Genomic DNA, 17,517 nt, shown 5'->3' on the forward strand with positions numbered 1-17,517 from the left:
AATCTCTCATCTAGAATCCAGTTGGATGAGTGATGATTTCATTTTTTTCTCAAATACATGTTTTTGATCTACTCCTTCTCTGTCCCTCATTTCTTTTTGAGTTTTTGTCCGGTTTTCTATAATAATGTGAGTGCCATGTTGACAAATATTAGTTTATTATCTTGATTCTTCTACCCTTATTTGCATATTGTGATCAATAGTGTAATAGCAACTTAGCATTTGTGGAAAAGGGAAATTTGTAGGAACTTGGAGGAAAGAAACATGTACTTACTTCCTAGTTTCCAAGTGATTTACGTGATACAGGGAGCTTAAATCCACAAGTCAATATTATTATGACTCTTTTACATATGGATAAACAAAGACTCAAAATCAAGATCATATAGCTATGTACCCATATACTACTTGGCATACGGTAACTGCACAGTCACATCTAAATCTGCTACAATATGGAGAGGGTGCTATAAAATGACACAATTAGGAGTTCAATTTTAGGTTAGAAGTTAATCTTACTCTTGTCACCAGGGCAAGCAGGACACTAACCCTGCAAGAGGACACAGCTGGCAGTGCCACCACATGCAGCAGAAACAGGAGCAAGGGCTGCAGCATTACTAGCATTCCTAAGCTAAAAAGCAAGAGCTAAACAAATACAACAACAACAAAAACAACAAGTAATAGCTAAGGACCATGGAAAGGCAAGAAGGGGCTATTCCTCCTTAATGAGGTACATAAAGAAATGGATCAGATTCCGCCAGCACCAGGCCATTAGGCTTGCTAGTTAAGAGTTATTACCAGTTAACACAGTGAATGGGGTCTGGACATTAATATCAAAACCTCTTGTAGGGACACCAGGGTGACTCAGCGGTTGAGCATCTGCCTTCGGCTCAGGGCGTGATCCCGGGATCCAGAATCGATTCCCACATTGGGCTCCCTGTGGGGAGTCTGCTTCTCCCTCTGCCTGTGTCTCTGCCTCTCTTTGTGTCTCTCATGAATAAATAAATCTTTAAAAAAAAAAAAAAAAAACCTCTTGCATATCCTTTAGAACGAATCAAATATAGCCATAGTTACTCCATCAACTTGTACTTGGTGCTCGTCCATAGAGTAAGGGCTAACTCTATCTAGAAATTTGATTATCATCTCCACAAGGGCCTAAATTAAAACACCTCATGTAGGTGTTATTTTACCCCTCGGGAATGCTCAAATAGCACCAGATGCCACTAGATGGCCACTTAAAACAGATCTTTGATTTGTTCACCATGATGATTGGATACAAATGGCAGTTAAGAATTGGGCCAAGGTTGAATTGCTATGCCTAATAGGGGAGGAAACTATTTTACTAAGAGGAGGTTACAAGAGAGCCAGTGGATGCTGTCAGGGGAGAAGAGGACCATACTGCCAGGAAGTAACTTTAAAGAACAAAAATCTCTAACGGGAGGTTTTAATATCTGAATATTGGAAAATCTGACGTAAACACCCTCTTCTGCCCCCAAGGACCTTTCAGTAAAGTCTGCATCATTCCCCAGTGCTTTTCCATCAGTGGAGTCTTAGCAGGTAATTAGCCAAGCGATGAGCATCTGGATGAGTGTGGGGTAAAGACAAATACAAAAGGCTGGGAGAGATGGCACAGCAGGCACAAGTGAGATCTGACCTGTGGAGGTCATCTCTGTCATCACTTGGAGTTGAGATTCTGATGTGTAACAGAAGAATGAGAGGCAAGACGTAGGAGAAGAAAGAAAGAGAGAGAGAGGAAGGGAGGGAGGAAGGAAGGGAGGGAGGGAGGAAGGAAGGGAGGGAGGGAAGAAGGGAGGGAGGGAGGAAGGGAGGGAAGAAGGGAGGGAGGGAGGAAGGGAGGGAAGAAGGGAGGGAGGGAGGAAGGGAGGGAGGGAGGAAGGGAGGGAAGAAGGGAGGGAGGGAGGAAGGCAGGCAGGCAGGCAAGCATGTGGGGCAGCCTGGAGCTCAGAGTTGTTTAATTTCTCTTTGGATGTACAGAGTTTGGGACTCGAACCCAAGTCTCTCTGACCTCCGAGCCCTGCATGGTCTACTTAAGTGTAAGCATTAATCCACATTTCTAAAAGTCAGCCCACCACATAAACTCAGTCCTGCTGACTGACTACAAGAAACCGAGCAAATTGTAATGGTTCCCATGACACAGTGAAAACACCCAAAGTGCTAGAGAGATTTTCACAGCTTCCCCCCCCCATACCCCCCTGGGACAGTTCCAGACTACTGTCTAAACTTACTTTCCAGTTCCAGGAACAGCTGTAGTCTGCAGCATTTCATGCTGTCACTCGTCTCCCTCTGGGCTTCCCTTTTCTACCCACCCAAGTCCTTCGTGTTCGTCACATCCCTGCTCGCATCATCCCCACCCCCCTTCAGGAGGACTTCCAATTCCCTTCCTGATTCTGCTCATGCTCCCATACTCCCGTCACCTGTCTCATGTCTGAGGCCGACTTTAGCCACCTGTGCATCCCCCCATAGACCCAGCACAGTACAGAGTGTATAATGGGTTCCCAATAAATAATATTTACATTGAACTTAAACATGATGGGTCAGTAACTTTACTGGCAGCTAACCTTAATAACCCCTAGAGGTTTCTCCTAAACAATAGGAAAATCAGATTTCAGTGGTCTAATGCAGAATTCAAATGCGTTGTAATTGGCGCTTGTTACTCCTGGTGCTTGATTTAGAGGCTGCCTGCCGGACCAGATTATATGTTTACATTAGAGACAATTAAGAGTATGAAATGATGCTGGAGAGAAAAAGTCCTATTCTGTTACATGCACCTCAGCTTATCAGCTGAGCCTAGCCAGCCATATCCAGTTTACAACAATTACCAGAGGCTTGAGGTTTTCTGAGGTGAGCCATGAGCTTGAGTGGGCACGTTACGGGGGCCCAGTGTCTGCTCTGGGAGATGCACCTGCTTCGATGCCATTGGGATTTCTAATTTTTTGGCAAAGGTCCTCACACCAGCTGGAACCACAACTCTGGCAGATTCCAGGAGGGGCTGTCTGCACTGCCCTCAGGCTCATAGCTAGCAGACCTGTTCTGCAGGAATCTAGAAATGCAGAGCCTGTCTCTTCCTTTACTCCTTAATTGGCACAGAGGAGATTTCATCTTCCCATAAAGGCCACAGGGAGACAGTAGCGTGGTAAATAAAGCATCTTGACCATTGAGATGGTAACTAGGCCATGAGCACTCACACCCAAATGGAAACAAACAAAATCACGAAGTGGTTTATGTCCTTATTGGTTATTGCCAACATTATTCTTTACAACCACATACTGTTTTCCTGTACAGCCCCAAAATGCTTCTCAGATGTCTGGACACTAATATTCCTTAAAAAAGAGCGGATACTGTTGAGTGGCATATCTTATTCCTGCTTCAACAGGCTTCTTCTCTAACTTTAGCATCATTTGAAAATGAGGTAGAAAAACTGATAAAGGGAGGAGCTAGACAGATGTAGACAGGGATAAAAGTCAAAGAGAGCCAAAGAGAAAGAGAAAGAGACAGACACAGGGAGAGAATGAGATAGTGCAGAGGCATAAACCAAGACAGAGTGATGGATGCACAGATGGAAACACAGAACCTGGGCAGAGCAGACTGATAGATCACCAGGCTATCCAAGATAGCCTTCCCCAACCAGTGGCTGCCCTGGACCAGATCATGCCCAAGACTTGTTTTTCCTAAGAAGCAGCACTTCATCTTTTCCCACCACACCTTCCCTTCCCTTCCATCCCCCTAACCGTGACCCAGCCTGGAGTTGGCAACAAGGAGATGCCTCATGGAGTAAGAGAGTAGAAACATAGTCGGGATGCCTGGGTGGCTCAGCGCTTGAGCATCTGTCTGCCTTCAGCCCAGAGCGTGATCCTGGAGTCCCAGGATCGAGTCCCACATCAGGCTCCCCGCATGAAGCCTGCTTCTCCCTCTGCCTGTGTCTCTGCCTCTCTCTGTGTGTCTCTCATGAATAAATAAATAAAATTAAAAAAAAATAAACATAGTCAAGCAAATAGAACACAGGACAACAGCTATGGGAGAAAAAAAAAGGAAAGGAGAGAAGATGGGTCATGTGTGGCAAGGATGGATATCTCTGGGCATCAATTTTCACACTACACAGTAGCCCGGTGGGAGTGGGCATGGGGAAGAGTTGGGGTGTTATCTCCCTGCTTCACCAGACTTCCTAGAAGGTGGGGGTGGGGCCTTTTCTGGGCTCCCTGCTTTATAACCCAGGTGCCAGCCATCTGGTGACCTCAGAGTTCCCAAGCTCTTAGGGTTGAACTTTCCTTTCAATAGCTAAGTGATAGTGCCTTGTATTTAGGAAATATGTGCTTAAGTTTATAGAGCTCAAGTGCACTGAAACTTATATGCCAATGGCTCCACAAAAAATAAAAATAAAATAAATAGTAAACATTAAAATCATACATAGAAAAGGAGAAGAAATAAAGCAAAAATGGCCAAATGTTAACAATTCTTGACTCTGTGATGAGTATACAGGAAGTCAGAGTGATAGTCATTCAGCATTTCAGGATGTTTGAAAATTTTCAGTTATACAAGGTTGGATTTTTATTTTTATTTTTTAAAAAGATTTTATTTATTTATTTATTCATGAGAGACACAGAGAAAGGCAGAGAAATAGACAGAGGGGAAGCATGTTGCATGCAGGGAGCCCCATACAGGACTTGATCCCAGGACCGAGTGGCTCAACCGCTGAGCCACCCAGAAGTCCCAAAAGGTTGGATTTTTAAAATAAAGAATAGAAAGGAAGAAAAGAGTAAATAGAGGTCCTTGCCCAGTGGGGAAGAATCAATGTTGTCCCTACATTTCCTCAGGGCTTACTTGCTCTGGTTCCTTAGGCCTGCCCCTCCATCACATTATTTTCCTGTTTGATGGTATCCTTTTAGCTTCACCCCACATAGACCCAAACATGGACTACACCGCTTTTCTCCTTGATTCCTACAAAATTCCCATGCAAGGCCGGTGTGTGCATCACTTTCATCATGGGGCTATGTGATCCTGGGGCAATGTTTGGGGCCAGGTTTATACTGCAAACATCATAGGATATACGTGAAAACGGAATGTTTTTTTTATTTTATTTATTCATGAGAGACACACAGAGGGAGAAGCAGGCTCCCTATGGGAAGCCCAATGTGGGACTTGATCCCATGTTCCTGAGATCACACCCTGAGCCAAAAGCAGACTCAACCACTGAGCCACCCAGGTGCCCCAAAAATGGAATAGTCTTAAAACTACAAGCACTGTTTGCCTTTATGGTTTTTCAAATGAATATACACTTTAACATCGTATTCTTGTAGTAATATTTTCAATAAAGTGAGATAACTACAGGGTGCTATTTCTAGAATTTCCCTAGTCCTTCCACCAGGAGAGCCAGCTTCAGTTTTTCTGCCGGTCATCCCTTCTCACAACCCAGCCTCCTCAAGAATCAGCCTCCTCCCAGCCAGCACGCTCTCTTTCCTCCTCCATTCCCTGCCTCTCTCTGTCCACACAAACTCTGAATTCAACTCAATTTTTCATGCAGAACCATTTACTTCCTTCTATATTCTGTCCCCTGCTCCCAAACCCTATGTCTGTCTGTGTGGTAGGAGGGGGAGTTGTACTATAGAACCACAGATCTGTTAATTCATTTGGTTGAGGGAAAGATCATTTGCCCCCTGAGAGCAATTATGCTAGCAGAGGGCAGAAACATCCATGCAGTGTTTATTTTAAATAGCAATTTAAAAAATTCTTGCTACCCTGAACCGTGGCTTCACCAAAGAACCCTATTTAAAATGTGGCAAACACTCAGTAGCAATTTGTATGGGAACTTTGTCTGCAAAGGCAGCCACAGAAATGCAGTCCTATTTAAAATGGGCTATAAGAATGCTACTGTCATTGTATTTTCCTGGGTCACTAGCCTGGGAGAGGACAATTGAGACAAAGTAAAGAAGTCTCCCTCCGCCCCATTTTCTCAGCCTGGGGATCTGTCCAGCTATCATTGGGATTTGACTCCATCCTCCAGCTGACAGCTCTGTTCTCTCCATTCCTCTTTGGGGCCTCACTTTGTTCTTTTTATGCCAGGGTCCCAGGCCTATCCTGGATCTCACCTGTTCCTGGAAAATCTGCTTTACTTGTGTCGTCCCCACACTGTCCAAGCTGTTTAGCTTCATGTGAGCAGGACTCAGTGACCTCTGTTTCGCCTATTGTTTTGCCAGACCCAATTTTCACAGGCAACATGAAAACCTTGAGGAACATCACCCCTGCCCTGTTATCCCAACTCCTCCGCTGTCCCAGCTCCCACAAGATGTTTCTTACCAGAGAGCCTTATTTCAATGCTCCACTTTGAAGGAAGCCAGTGCACTCTCTGCCTTGCTTCTGGAACTTTGTAACGTCAGAAGGAACTGTGGAAACATTGGTCTGATGACTAGCCAAGACCTCCTCGTTCTGGACAAGACCACATTGGAGTCCTTTACTTGCAATAAAATGGAAGCTTCAGAATAATAAGTAGACACTTGTCCAAAGCTCTCACTCTCCCATCTCCTATTAAAGGAAGTACCAGGGAAAGTTTATCAGCACAGTGTGGATAAAGGAAGGTTTCTCCCGTTGCACACAATTCAGACCCCAGACCTGCATGGAGCCCCACTCAGTGGGGGACGGTCCTTGCAGCAGCCAAACTCTGTGAGTAACCAGCACAATCCTTTCTGGGGCAGGGTATCCTTTTCCATGCTCTTGCTATTTCCATTCAGGCCAAAAGTTTTGATCATAATATTATCTTACCAAATTCAGGGCACTATGGGATAAATGTCATTCTAATTTCAGTAAAAACATGAAAGCATGATTTCCAGACAATGGGCTTTTAGCTGATGGTTTGCAAAAGTTACATGTTCTCCTTCATTGTAATTGCAGTTACCCTGCAGAGGGGCATTTAGACCTTCTTGTACTTTTCCTAAAAATCTGCAATGAATAGCCCCAGCCTGTTAATCCTATCTGTTTCCCATAACTGAGAAACAGTACCTGACAGGGTTAGGAGTCTCCTGTAACAACCACATGCCAGCAAGTGGCACAGTTCTGAGAACATCTGCTTTCTCTGAAAACCGTGCCCCCCCACCCTTTTACAGACATATTCCTACACTCTGCCTCAGTGACTGGTCTGAGGTTGGGCCAACCTAGGCCAACCTGGGTAGAGTCCTTCCCATGGAATTAAGCTCAGGAGAGACAGCCCTTTCCTCTCTGGAGGGAAGATTTGGAAAATGTTGAGTCCACAGCTATTGCCTGCCCCTGTGCCTATTACATGTCCTAAGTCATCCTACAGAAAGACAGAAAGAACTTAACATGAACAAGAAAAGCAGAGGTGAATGATGCCAAGGGGACCCAAGTTTCTAGGGTCAGAAGTCCTGAGAAGAGCCCTGGGTATGGCCTTCCCAAGGTTCTGCTTTTAAGTTATGGTTTTCTTTTTCTGATGTTGGTTTTGACGTTCTCAACTACCCCAGCCCCTCCAATAAATACTTTTATGTTTAGTTGAATCTAAGATGGTTTTGTAATACTTGGATTTCAAAGAATCTGACCTCACAAATGGCCCATAATGATTAATCTTTCATTGACAATTGATATAATCACTATACTCCAGGAATCGTGTCAGGCCCTGAGCAAATGCAAATAAGGAGGATGGCCTCCATTCTTACTGTGCTCACAACCTGGAGGTGGGTAGTGTTGCAGGTAACATAGCTCCATAGCATTCCTTTCTCTCAGCTCCTGGATTTACCACCCTGAGTGCCAATGACCCATCCTCACAATACTCTAGCACACTCACCTCAAAGAAGTAGCAAGTCATTGCCCCTTTTCCCCTATTATAGTCCTATTGTTCAGTGCAATTATAAAGGCCCTCTGAATATTTGTTATGGGAATCAGTGAAATGCAATCATAATAACAGCAATGCCACTTTATGATTTTCAGAGCCGTTTTAGATAAAGTATCTCAAATGTCAAGGATATCCAGTCCATGGAAGTCCATGGAATCTTTATAGGAGAAAGTTGATGTTTATCAGGCATCACAGACAAATGAAAACATCCTGTAAGACCTTCCACTTCCTTCCCTTTTCTTATCTAATCTTAATTTTACTAAGTAGTTTTCCTTACTGGGAAAAGAATGAACTAATGGCTGGGAGCAGGAAAGGAATAGTGATAAAAGTATCTGATTAACTTGGTTACATTTCCTGAAAATAAAATTCATTGGTTTTTGTTGAAGATGAATCTCAGGGCCTCAGGTACCTAAGAGCATGATCCTCCAACCATGACCCAGGAACTAACGTTCAGGCTCTGCAAAGCTGCAACCCCAACATCTCATTTACTTACTCATTTGTTAAGCTCTATTGGGTGCCATTATGTACCAGGCATTATGGTAATTGTGACTGTCTGCACTCTCATGAGTTTGCAACCTATTACAGTGGTTCTGAAATTGAATCATACTCTAGAATCACAGGAAGAGCTTTAAAAAATACTGATACCTGAATCCCACCCCCAGAAATTGTGATTTCATTAGTCTGGGGTATGATCTGGATATTTAGAGTTCTAAAATGTCCCCATGTGACTCTAAATGTTCAACCAAGGCTGAGAACCACTGGTCTAAAAGAGAAAGATGAATAAGCAGGGAATTATTAGAAAGGGTTTAAACCCTTGATGCAATAGGCCCCAGTGAGGCCCTCTCCACTCAGGCTTTGAAGACACTTAGAGGCTTCCTGGAGGACACAGTGGAGACATGAGGGATCAGCACTAATCAGGTGATGATATTTGGAAAATGGGAGAAGAGTATTCTGAGCAAAAAGAAGAAATGTCATAAGAAAGTGCACTGAAGAGAGGAGGTGTTGGAGAACAGAAATGTCAGCAAAGGAGAGAGAGGAAGTGATAAAAATCGAGCTTGATGAGGTGAGCAAAGATCAAAACACAAGAACTGAAGTTTGGGATGTAAGGCATCTGATCTGAAGGCAACGGGGGCTTATTACAAAGGGTGCTGCAGGAGAAGGCAAGGCTGGGCTGCGTTAGAGACCAACCGGCCAGTAAGCCCTCAGTCATCAGGACTCGGATGGCCACGCCCATACGTAGGACAGCCCCGCAGCAGCAAGGTCAATGTGGATTGGTGCTTGTCTTCATGATTTATCATTCTTTTTAAAATCTCGTCTATACCTAGTGACAGTGTTGGATATATTTATAGGCTTCCTTCTCTCCCCAAGAGATCAAAGTCCCCGCACCATCTCATTAACCTTCGCTTGGCATCCCTAAAGGAGATGGCAAGGTAAGTAACATTAGGGAAAATTTTAAACACTTAAAGTTTGAAAGACTTGCCAAAAATACAGTACAATAAGCTAAGAAAACACTGAGCTCTGGGCCTGCTGTATCCTCCAATTCTGAGGCTCCAATTTACCCGCAAGATGACATTGTGGAGAACGGGTCAGCTTGGAGCATTTTCGCAGAGCAGGGAGGGTAGTGCTGAGCTTCAGGCTAACCTGCACTTAGAAAAAAAAAAAAAGAAAGAAAGAAAAATCAGAGGGGAATGAAATTGCTTTTTACTCAGGGAAGCTCTTCCAATTTCAGTTCCAGGGGAAATAGTTAATTCATGAGCTGAACTATGAGAGAAATGAATGTGCTGGTTCCCAGAGGAAAAGGGGTCTGGCCAACTCTCCAGCTGCTAATACAAATTTTAGGCTATTTTACATTTGCCCTCACGGGGGAAAAACTAGATATCACTTATCTAAAACTTAAACATTTTGAATTGGATCTGACCTGGTCGATTTTTGCTAGCTCAGCCACCGCACGTTGAGGTTGGCTCGTTTGTTCGGTTTTGAATCGGTCAGCTGTATTCCCAGCAAGCTGCTAGCTCTGTATGGGAGGCCCAGACCTGGTTTTTGCTTCTCTTACCTGTATAAAGTTCCCTCTCACCTGAGCACCTGGAAAAGGTGGTTTGAGTTCCGCCTGAGTTCAGACAAAGGAGTCAGAGTATGGGTTAGAGGGGTGCTTCCCAAACTGTAATACACCCCCCAGGCCACCTGGGGACCTTATGAAAGTGCAGACCCCACATTCTGCCTTTCTGCCAAGTTCCCAGGTGGTGAGGATGCTGCAGGTCCATGAGCCACACATTTTCCTCCACCTGTTCGGAAGCTCTGAGGCAACCTCTGGGCTCAGAGCCGTCTTCCCTATCAGCCTGCTTCAAGTTCTATCATTAGAGAATCATCTGAGTCTCGAAGGCCTTTTGCCCTTCCAGAGTCTCCTTTTTAAAACAGTTTCCCTGGAGGATTAACATTTGATGCTCTCTCAGCTAACAGTATCAGGGATTAGATTTCAACCAGTTGAAATCCAAACCAAAATGGAATGAGTTAGGACTGTGGATACTAAAGGGACAAAGGCAGCAGGGAACAGAGAAAGGGACACATTAATGACACAGTCTTCCCCAGTGAAAGGGAAACTAACAAACAAATGAAAACAAAGCCACTCTTTCTGCCCTCAGAGGAGTTTCAAACCAGAATACACTGGAGAGTCACAGCCTTGGAGCTAAAAACCCCACTGTGCCCTAAGATTAGGACGGGGGACAAATTATGTAACCTTCTGTGTTCTCTCCCTAATTTGTGGAATGGAAATGACAATACCTGTCATCCACCCAGTGTTGTCATGAGGGTTAGATGAGGCCTTCCATCCTAGATATTGCCAAGCGCCTAGTATGGTGGCCCTAACAGTCACTCAAAATATAATAAAAATGTGACTAACGCTGCCAGTGAAGTTTGCAAAGTTCAGATTAGTAGGACTCAGGAAGGGCTTTTGGAATTCAGAGAGGTCTCGTCTGGGGGTGAAGGGAATATTGTTGATCACACGATTTGTCCTGTCAGAGCTTGTGTTCTATCTCAGCCCTCAGCCTTGAATGATGTCCTTTCTTTAATGACTGTCCCTGTTGAATTTACTTGTAGAGTTTTCCTCTAGAGAAATCTCATACTCAAGAAAAAGTGCCCCAGCACTTATTGCGGATCCCTCTTGGTATACCTTACTTGATCAGAAGGCAACACTGGAAATGAGTGACCTCACTTGCCAGTCACTAGTTGACCTTGAGCAAATAACAAATTTTCTCACCCTTGGTTTCTTGTTCTGTAAAGTGGGAGTGACAGTAGCTGTCTCAGAGGACTGAGCTGTGGCTTAAATGGAGGATCCTACATGGCCCCTCGGTCACTGCAGATGGCAGGCCCCCTCTTCCTCAAAATCCCCCATCAAGATGGCATCACCCCATGCGACCCACAGACAAGTCCCATGGGAGCAAGCAGACCAAGCTAAAGATGGATTCTAGCCTTATTTCTTCATTTCCCCCCTAAACTTGAAATGTTCACTCCTGTCCTTTTAACCCCTACCCGAGCTGATGCTGCCAGTTTTCCCCCAAATTGTAGAAGCCCAAAGAACTGTTGGAGAAGCTGAGTTGAATGTGATGTTTTAGGGCTGTTCTTTTCTAACAATAGATCCAAACAGGGCAGATTCACCTGTCTCAGGAGGTCAGCATCTCAGCCACTCAGCCTCAGGGTGGGAACCGCTCCCAGGAAATGATGGTGTCAGGCACAACACTGGCAGGGGCACAGTGAGGCCCAGAGAGGGACCCCCCTGCTTCCCCCTAGAACTCAGATAGCCGCGAGCCAAGAATTGGAAACAAAATTGCCAATATATGGTTTGTTTCCCAACAAACGATGTTCAGTTTAGGCCATGACAATTTTTCTAAAATCCCATTTAATATAAATTTTGTTTTATATGAGCTAGCAGATTGGGTCAGAAGCTGCAGAGCAGGATGGCTGTACAGTTTGTGATAAGTCACATTGGGAGGGTAACAGGCTCCATGTGTCTGTGTGGGGTAGGGAGCTGTTAAAACAAATAGGAAGAAAATCAGGTCACCACCTAGGTATTTTGAAAGTGAAAAAAAAATCCTAATTTGGAAACCTAGGGGTTGTTAATCTTATTAATCTGATTTTTTTTTTGAGCTGGCAAATGAAATGTTGAGATGCACAGCAATAGAGCACCACCTTTACCAATGTTCTCTTCCTCTTGGGGCCTCAGTTTCCTCATCCAGAAAATGAGTCAGAGATGGCAAAGAGATTTCACCTCATGTGCTAACTCTAACCCATGGCAGTGGCTGCTATGAGGTCTGATCTGAGAAGTCTAAGGCTCTAGCTGGACTGGCGTCACAATAGATAATATCTGTCATGAGTCTGGGGTAGAGTCAGTCATAGTTGTGCTAAACACTTGCAACCCATGGGAATTGGATGGCCTTAGAAGTCCCTTGCATTTTTAGTCATCCTTGGGTCAATTCACCCACCACAGCCGAAGGACACAGGCAGAGGAGTAGTTATAGAAGATCAGACTGGAAAGCCCAAGAGAGAGGAGTCACCTAGAGATCACTTAGGAGCATAGCTTTGGCTAAAAAGACATCCTGAAGTTTGACTTGCCTTGTCACTAAACTCCCTTCATAAATACAAGCCTAGGCAATAGGTGTGACAAAGAGACCAAAAACATTTTTTTTAAACGACAAAGACATAAGTCCTCATAGTTCCCTGACTCTTGACACCTATAATGGGTTGAATGAGTGGTGGTCCCCCAAAAGATTTTTCTATTTCCTAATGCCCAGAACCTGCGAATGTTACCTTATTACAAAAAGGGCGGGGGGTGGGGGTCTTTGCAGAAGTAATTAAGTTAAAGATCTTGAGATGTGATCATCCTGGATTACTCAGGGGGGTCCTAAATCCAATAACAAGTGTCCTTATAAGAGACAGGAGAGAAGGTACATGAAGAGGAGGAAGCATGTGACCATGGAGCAGAGATTGCAATGACGCAGTCAAGGAGGCCAAGGAGTGCTGACAGCCACCAGCAGCTGGAAAAGGCAAGGAAGGAGTTGCCCCCTGCCTCCAGAACTGTGAGAGAATTCACTTCAGTTGTAACCCATCAAGTTTGAGGTCATTTTTATAGCAGCCCAGGAAATGAATACAGCAGCCTACAGGAGGAATAGCGGCCAGAGGAAGAGTCAGGGCAGTGGCTTTGTGGAGAGGACATCAGCCCAGTTCCTCATCATTACTTCCTGCCTCTCAGACCATCCTTTACACAAGATCTCTTCTGCAGCTCCCCAGTAAGGTGGTTCTTCTGGGGCCACCACCTTGGCCCTCAAATGGCCTCATCCAGGCCACCCCTCATGCCTGCCTTGATCTTGGCCAAGTTTTATAGTCGAACTCAGCTACCCACTTAATCATTGATCATAGTTCTCTTTGTACAGAATGCTCCTGGCCATGTTGGAAAACATACTCTCCAGCTAGACTCCCTCCCCTTTATTACCCAGGTGACAGCTTACAACTACATGCAAAATTAGTGCCCAAACTCTGCCGGCGTTTGGCAGCTGAGGAATGGAGCAAAAGAGGAACTCAGAAGCAAGCAAGCTCCCTTTAAACAGTGCTTGACAAGGAAACTTACGTCTCCATTTTGCAGTAAGTAATGGGCAAAAGGGGTCGTTTCTGAAATTTCATCTTTATGGCCTCAGAACTGCAATCTATAGGAACAGCAATTCACAGTAGGAACAAGTGGTCCAAACCATGAATTCCTCTTGATGCTATTGCCCTTGCCCTACCTTTCTCTAACGCCGTTTATTGCTTGCACATACTGAGAAAATGTGGATTTCACCATATAGCAACCCCCTCCTCCAACCTGGGAACTTGCCCAGTCTAACTTCCACTTCTTGTTTCATGTCCAGCCCCTTGTTCATACTGAGACTTTGCGAGGACAAACTGTCCTGTGACCTCAGCCTCCCCACCACTGTCACAGCAAGGGGATAATCTGGTTCTCGTCTCTTCCTTCAAGGAAAGCCCAGGCCGCAGATTCTAGTTCCTGTATGTTCCTATGTGATATCATTCATGACTATAGTCTACTATTCACCATCTGCGTGATGTGGAGCATTTACTTAGAATCTGAGAGACACTGGCTTCTCATCTATGAGAAAGGAGTAACAACAGCTTCCATGCATGATTACAGCGAGAACCAACATAGCTGGTCTAGGGCTTGGCACTACTAAAGTCCTCAGGAAATCTTAGCTACAGTGACTCCGTTGCTATTATTTTGTCTGTCGTCTTTAGCGCTCTCTCTCAAAGACATATAATCCCTTACTCCGGCCTCCACCATTTCTGCTTGCTTCCATGTGTGCAAGGAATGGAAGCAAAACTTGGATCAAAAGAGATCTGAAAAAAAAATGAAAAAAAACAAAAAAACGAAAGAGATCTGAGCCATTCAAGGATTAAGAGGTGCATTTGAATCTCAACCTCTGAGTATCTCTGCCCACAGAGTCCTTGTTAGATGCTTTTACTTCAGAAATCGCAGCAGCCCAACTGGCACTGGACTTTGTCTCCCAAATCACCAACCTGTACATGAAATAGACATCACCTCAAGAAACCATTTTGTTTTGTGAACGACGAGACATGTGACTCCAGAATCACCCTTGTGGATAGCCTCCATCCCCTCCAACTGACATCACCGCCGGTGTCCTTTGGCCAAGCACAAAGGGAAGGGCTCCTGCTTCTGTCCCCACCAGCATGATGTTTGTCCCTTGAAAGCGCCAGCCTCGTCCTCTTGGCAGGCTGGCTCTGTGCAGCGCTTTAATCTGTGGTACCTCTCACTGTACCGCCTCCACCACCTCAGTGCTGACTCCTCCCCTCAACCCACCCACCTCTGCCCTCACCTCTCCATTCAGCCATGCTCTTCCGTAACTCTACCCTCCTGGCTCTTGATGAAAATGCAGGTTATTAGTGTTGCCTCTGACCTCCTTAGGCAAACTTCAACCTTCCTGATTGTTCCCATCAACTTGGCCCGGCTCTAATCTAAATGGGTGCAAGACCCCGGGAAGTGTGCCTGCCATCCAGGCAGTGCCCCAAGTTCCTCCTGTAATCTCATCGCCCTAGACACACACGGACTCTCCACCATAAAGTCACCTATTAGGGGGAGGCCAAAATGTTGGGAATGTTTGTACCTCCTCAAAAATGAGTTGCTTCAACAAAAGCCAATCGGTTGTGTTAGTTTGGTAGGACCGACATAACAAAGAATCACAGATTAAGCGGCTTAAACAACAGAAATTTACTGTCTTGCTGTGCTGGAGGCGAGAAGTTTGAAATCAAGGTGTCAGCATGCTTGCTGCCTTCTGAGGGCTGTGAAGGACAATCCTTTCCACCATGCCTCTTCTAGCTTCTAGCTCTAGTCTCAGGCAATCCCAGCTTGTAGATGGCGCTCTTCCTGTGTCTTCCTGTCATCTTCCTTCTGTGCATATCTGTCTGTGCTTCCAAATTCCCCATTTTATAAGGACACTAGTCATACCAGGTAAGGGACCACTCTAATGATCTCATCTTATTTTGATCATCTACAAAGACCCTATTTCCAAATAAGATCACATTCACAGGTTCTGGGAGTTAGTATTTCAACATCTTTTGTGGGGGCACAATTCAACCCGTAACACTTAGGTACAGCTTATGCTTATGTATGTCAAGGATGTCTTTTGGAAGACCTCATGTAATTTAAAGCTCTCATAATTAATTTTTCTAAAGGGAAAACAATAGTTGAGGGCCCGATGGAGGGACTATTATCTCAAAATGTATCTATTCACAAACGTATAACATGTTTGCCCTTCGATCTTCTTTCTTCTCTCAGTATTTTCTCTAATATTTCCCTTTGAGAATTGACTAATTTTACTGCTTGGCCTATCTCAGTGGTTGTCTGGCTTCTGTAATGGCATTTTATGTAACTTGCACTGCAAAGTCACTGATTTCCAGACCCGGTTTTCAGCACTCATACGAGCTCTATGACTTAATGACATCTTGGATGATATTGTTATGTGATTTGGAAAGTTTTAGATGCTTAAGTAGCAATGCATATTAAAATAACAGCACAAAAGTGACCAAACTCTTTTGCAGAGATTTTGGTGCATGTGAGCAGGAGGGTGATCCACAGCCCACTGGCAAAGGAAGCAGGGTATTTTCATCAAGCAGCTGAAGTGACATTGTCAAATATGAACGTAGCATATCGTTCATTTGGCCCCCCCTGCTTTGAAATTGTGTGATTTTTTTTTTAATTTGAGACATGTATATATTTTTTTCAATTTAGGCAACCATTTGAGACCATGTTAATATTTCAGGTCACACTATCTCAAACTCACAGAGTTCAAATTTGCATTGAGTGCCATTGGACTGTGTAATAGACACCTTTACTTCAGTAAAAAGAATCACAGGGCAAAACTCTCCAAAGGAGCAAAGGCAGATGGAAGCTACACGTCAAGTTACAGAGGCCAGCTTTGTGTCGGTTAGGAATAAATGGGTTTTAGCCACCTCTCTGGCCATTGGTCTTTAAATTATTCATTCCTTTGTCCTCTATGCCTGGCTCTCAAGTCTACTAACAAAAGAAAAACTATATTATATGATTTTTTTTTGTCCTCTCCTGCCTCCAGCCACCAAAATAGGCCTTGCTATAAAATGTTAAGCTCCTAAAGCAGAATGACGTGAAGGCAGCATGAGGCAGTCAAGTGTTCAGCGGTGCTGTGCTATGGGAGGCCACATGTCGGAAGTCCTGAGACTTGGCTTGCAGTCTTGGCTCTGCCACCAACAAGTTACACTTCCTGGAATGTTTCATTTCTCTGGGCTTCCATTTCTCTATGGTGAACGGTTTTGTACATTTTTTGTTAAAGGGATGGAAAGCCAAAGGCAATACACAAGATGCACAATCATTTGCTTTTATTTATTTATTCTTGAGAGACACACAGAGAGAGGCAGAGACATAGGCAGAGGGAGAAGCAGGCTCCCAATGGGGGAGCCGGATACAGGACTCGATCTCAGGAACCTGGGATCACGCCCTGAGCCAACGGCAGACGCTCAACTTCTGAGCCACCCAGGCATCCCTGCACAACTATTTTCTCATAAAGAAAAGCAGCACAGGTCATGTGAAGGAGATCTCAGAGCATGAGCCCTGTCTCCTCCCTACTAAACCCCTGGTTCTCCCAAGTCCTCAGGTGGAGCTGAGGTCTTGTGTGCTATAGGAAAACCCTAGGGCTGCTCTCACTGGTTTTGCCAATTGTCTCATTATGAGTGGCCTCACCTGCCCCACTCTACCCCTACTTTCATCTATTCCTTCACCCAGCCCTTCTTGGGGTGGGGGGAAAGAAAGGTTTTCCTTTTAGGACATGGTGCTGACCCTAACTCTGATTGCCTGGCAGGTCCTAGACAGGCTCACCCTTTGGCTCCTGGATAGAAGGGTCCTAGGTAGATACAGTATCCCTATTTTCTGAACCAAAACATAAATTGGTTTCACAAGAGATTTATAAATTTTCCAGGTAAAATAATCAGAAAAACATGAAAATCAAATATTTAATTTTAGCCTCTAATTAATTGCCTTAATCAAAAAGAAACAAAATTACATTAGATTCATCTACCTGAGGAGACCCAGAATGAGACACATGGCCACACACTTTCCCCTTAGGTGTGAGGGACTGGAATCCTCT

The 17,517-nt window shown here is 44.6% G+C and overlaps 1 protein-coding gene across 3 annotated transcripts in view; it reads left to right on the plus strand.

The window, feature by feature from the left end:
* Positions 1–17,517, plus strand: part of THAP5 (THAP domain containing 5) — a 143,848-nt gene that overhangs the window by 110,172 nt on the left and 16,159 nt on the right. The window contains exon 4 of one of the 3 annotated variants that reach the window (XM_077856179.1): positions 1,489–1,522. The exons of the other annotated variants lie outside the window; for them this stretch is intronic. Within the exon in view, the coding sequence (XP_077712305.1) occupies positions 1,489–1,501 (13 nt within the window). The 3' untranslated portion in view covers positions 1,502–1,522. Of the gene's footprint in view, positions 1–1,488; positions 1,523–17,517 lie in introns of those variants that run through there. 3 annotated transcript variants of the gene reach the window in all.

The sequence above is a fragment of the Canis aureus genome, chromosome 18 (assembly GCF_053574225.1).
Source record: "Canis aureus isolate CA01 chromosome 18, VMU_Caureus_v.1.0, whole genome shotgun sequence".
Classification (NCBI taxonomy): Eukaryota; Metazoa; Chordata; class Mammalia; order Carnivora; family Canidae; genus Canis; species Canis aureus.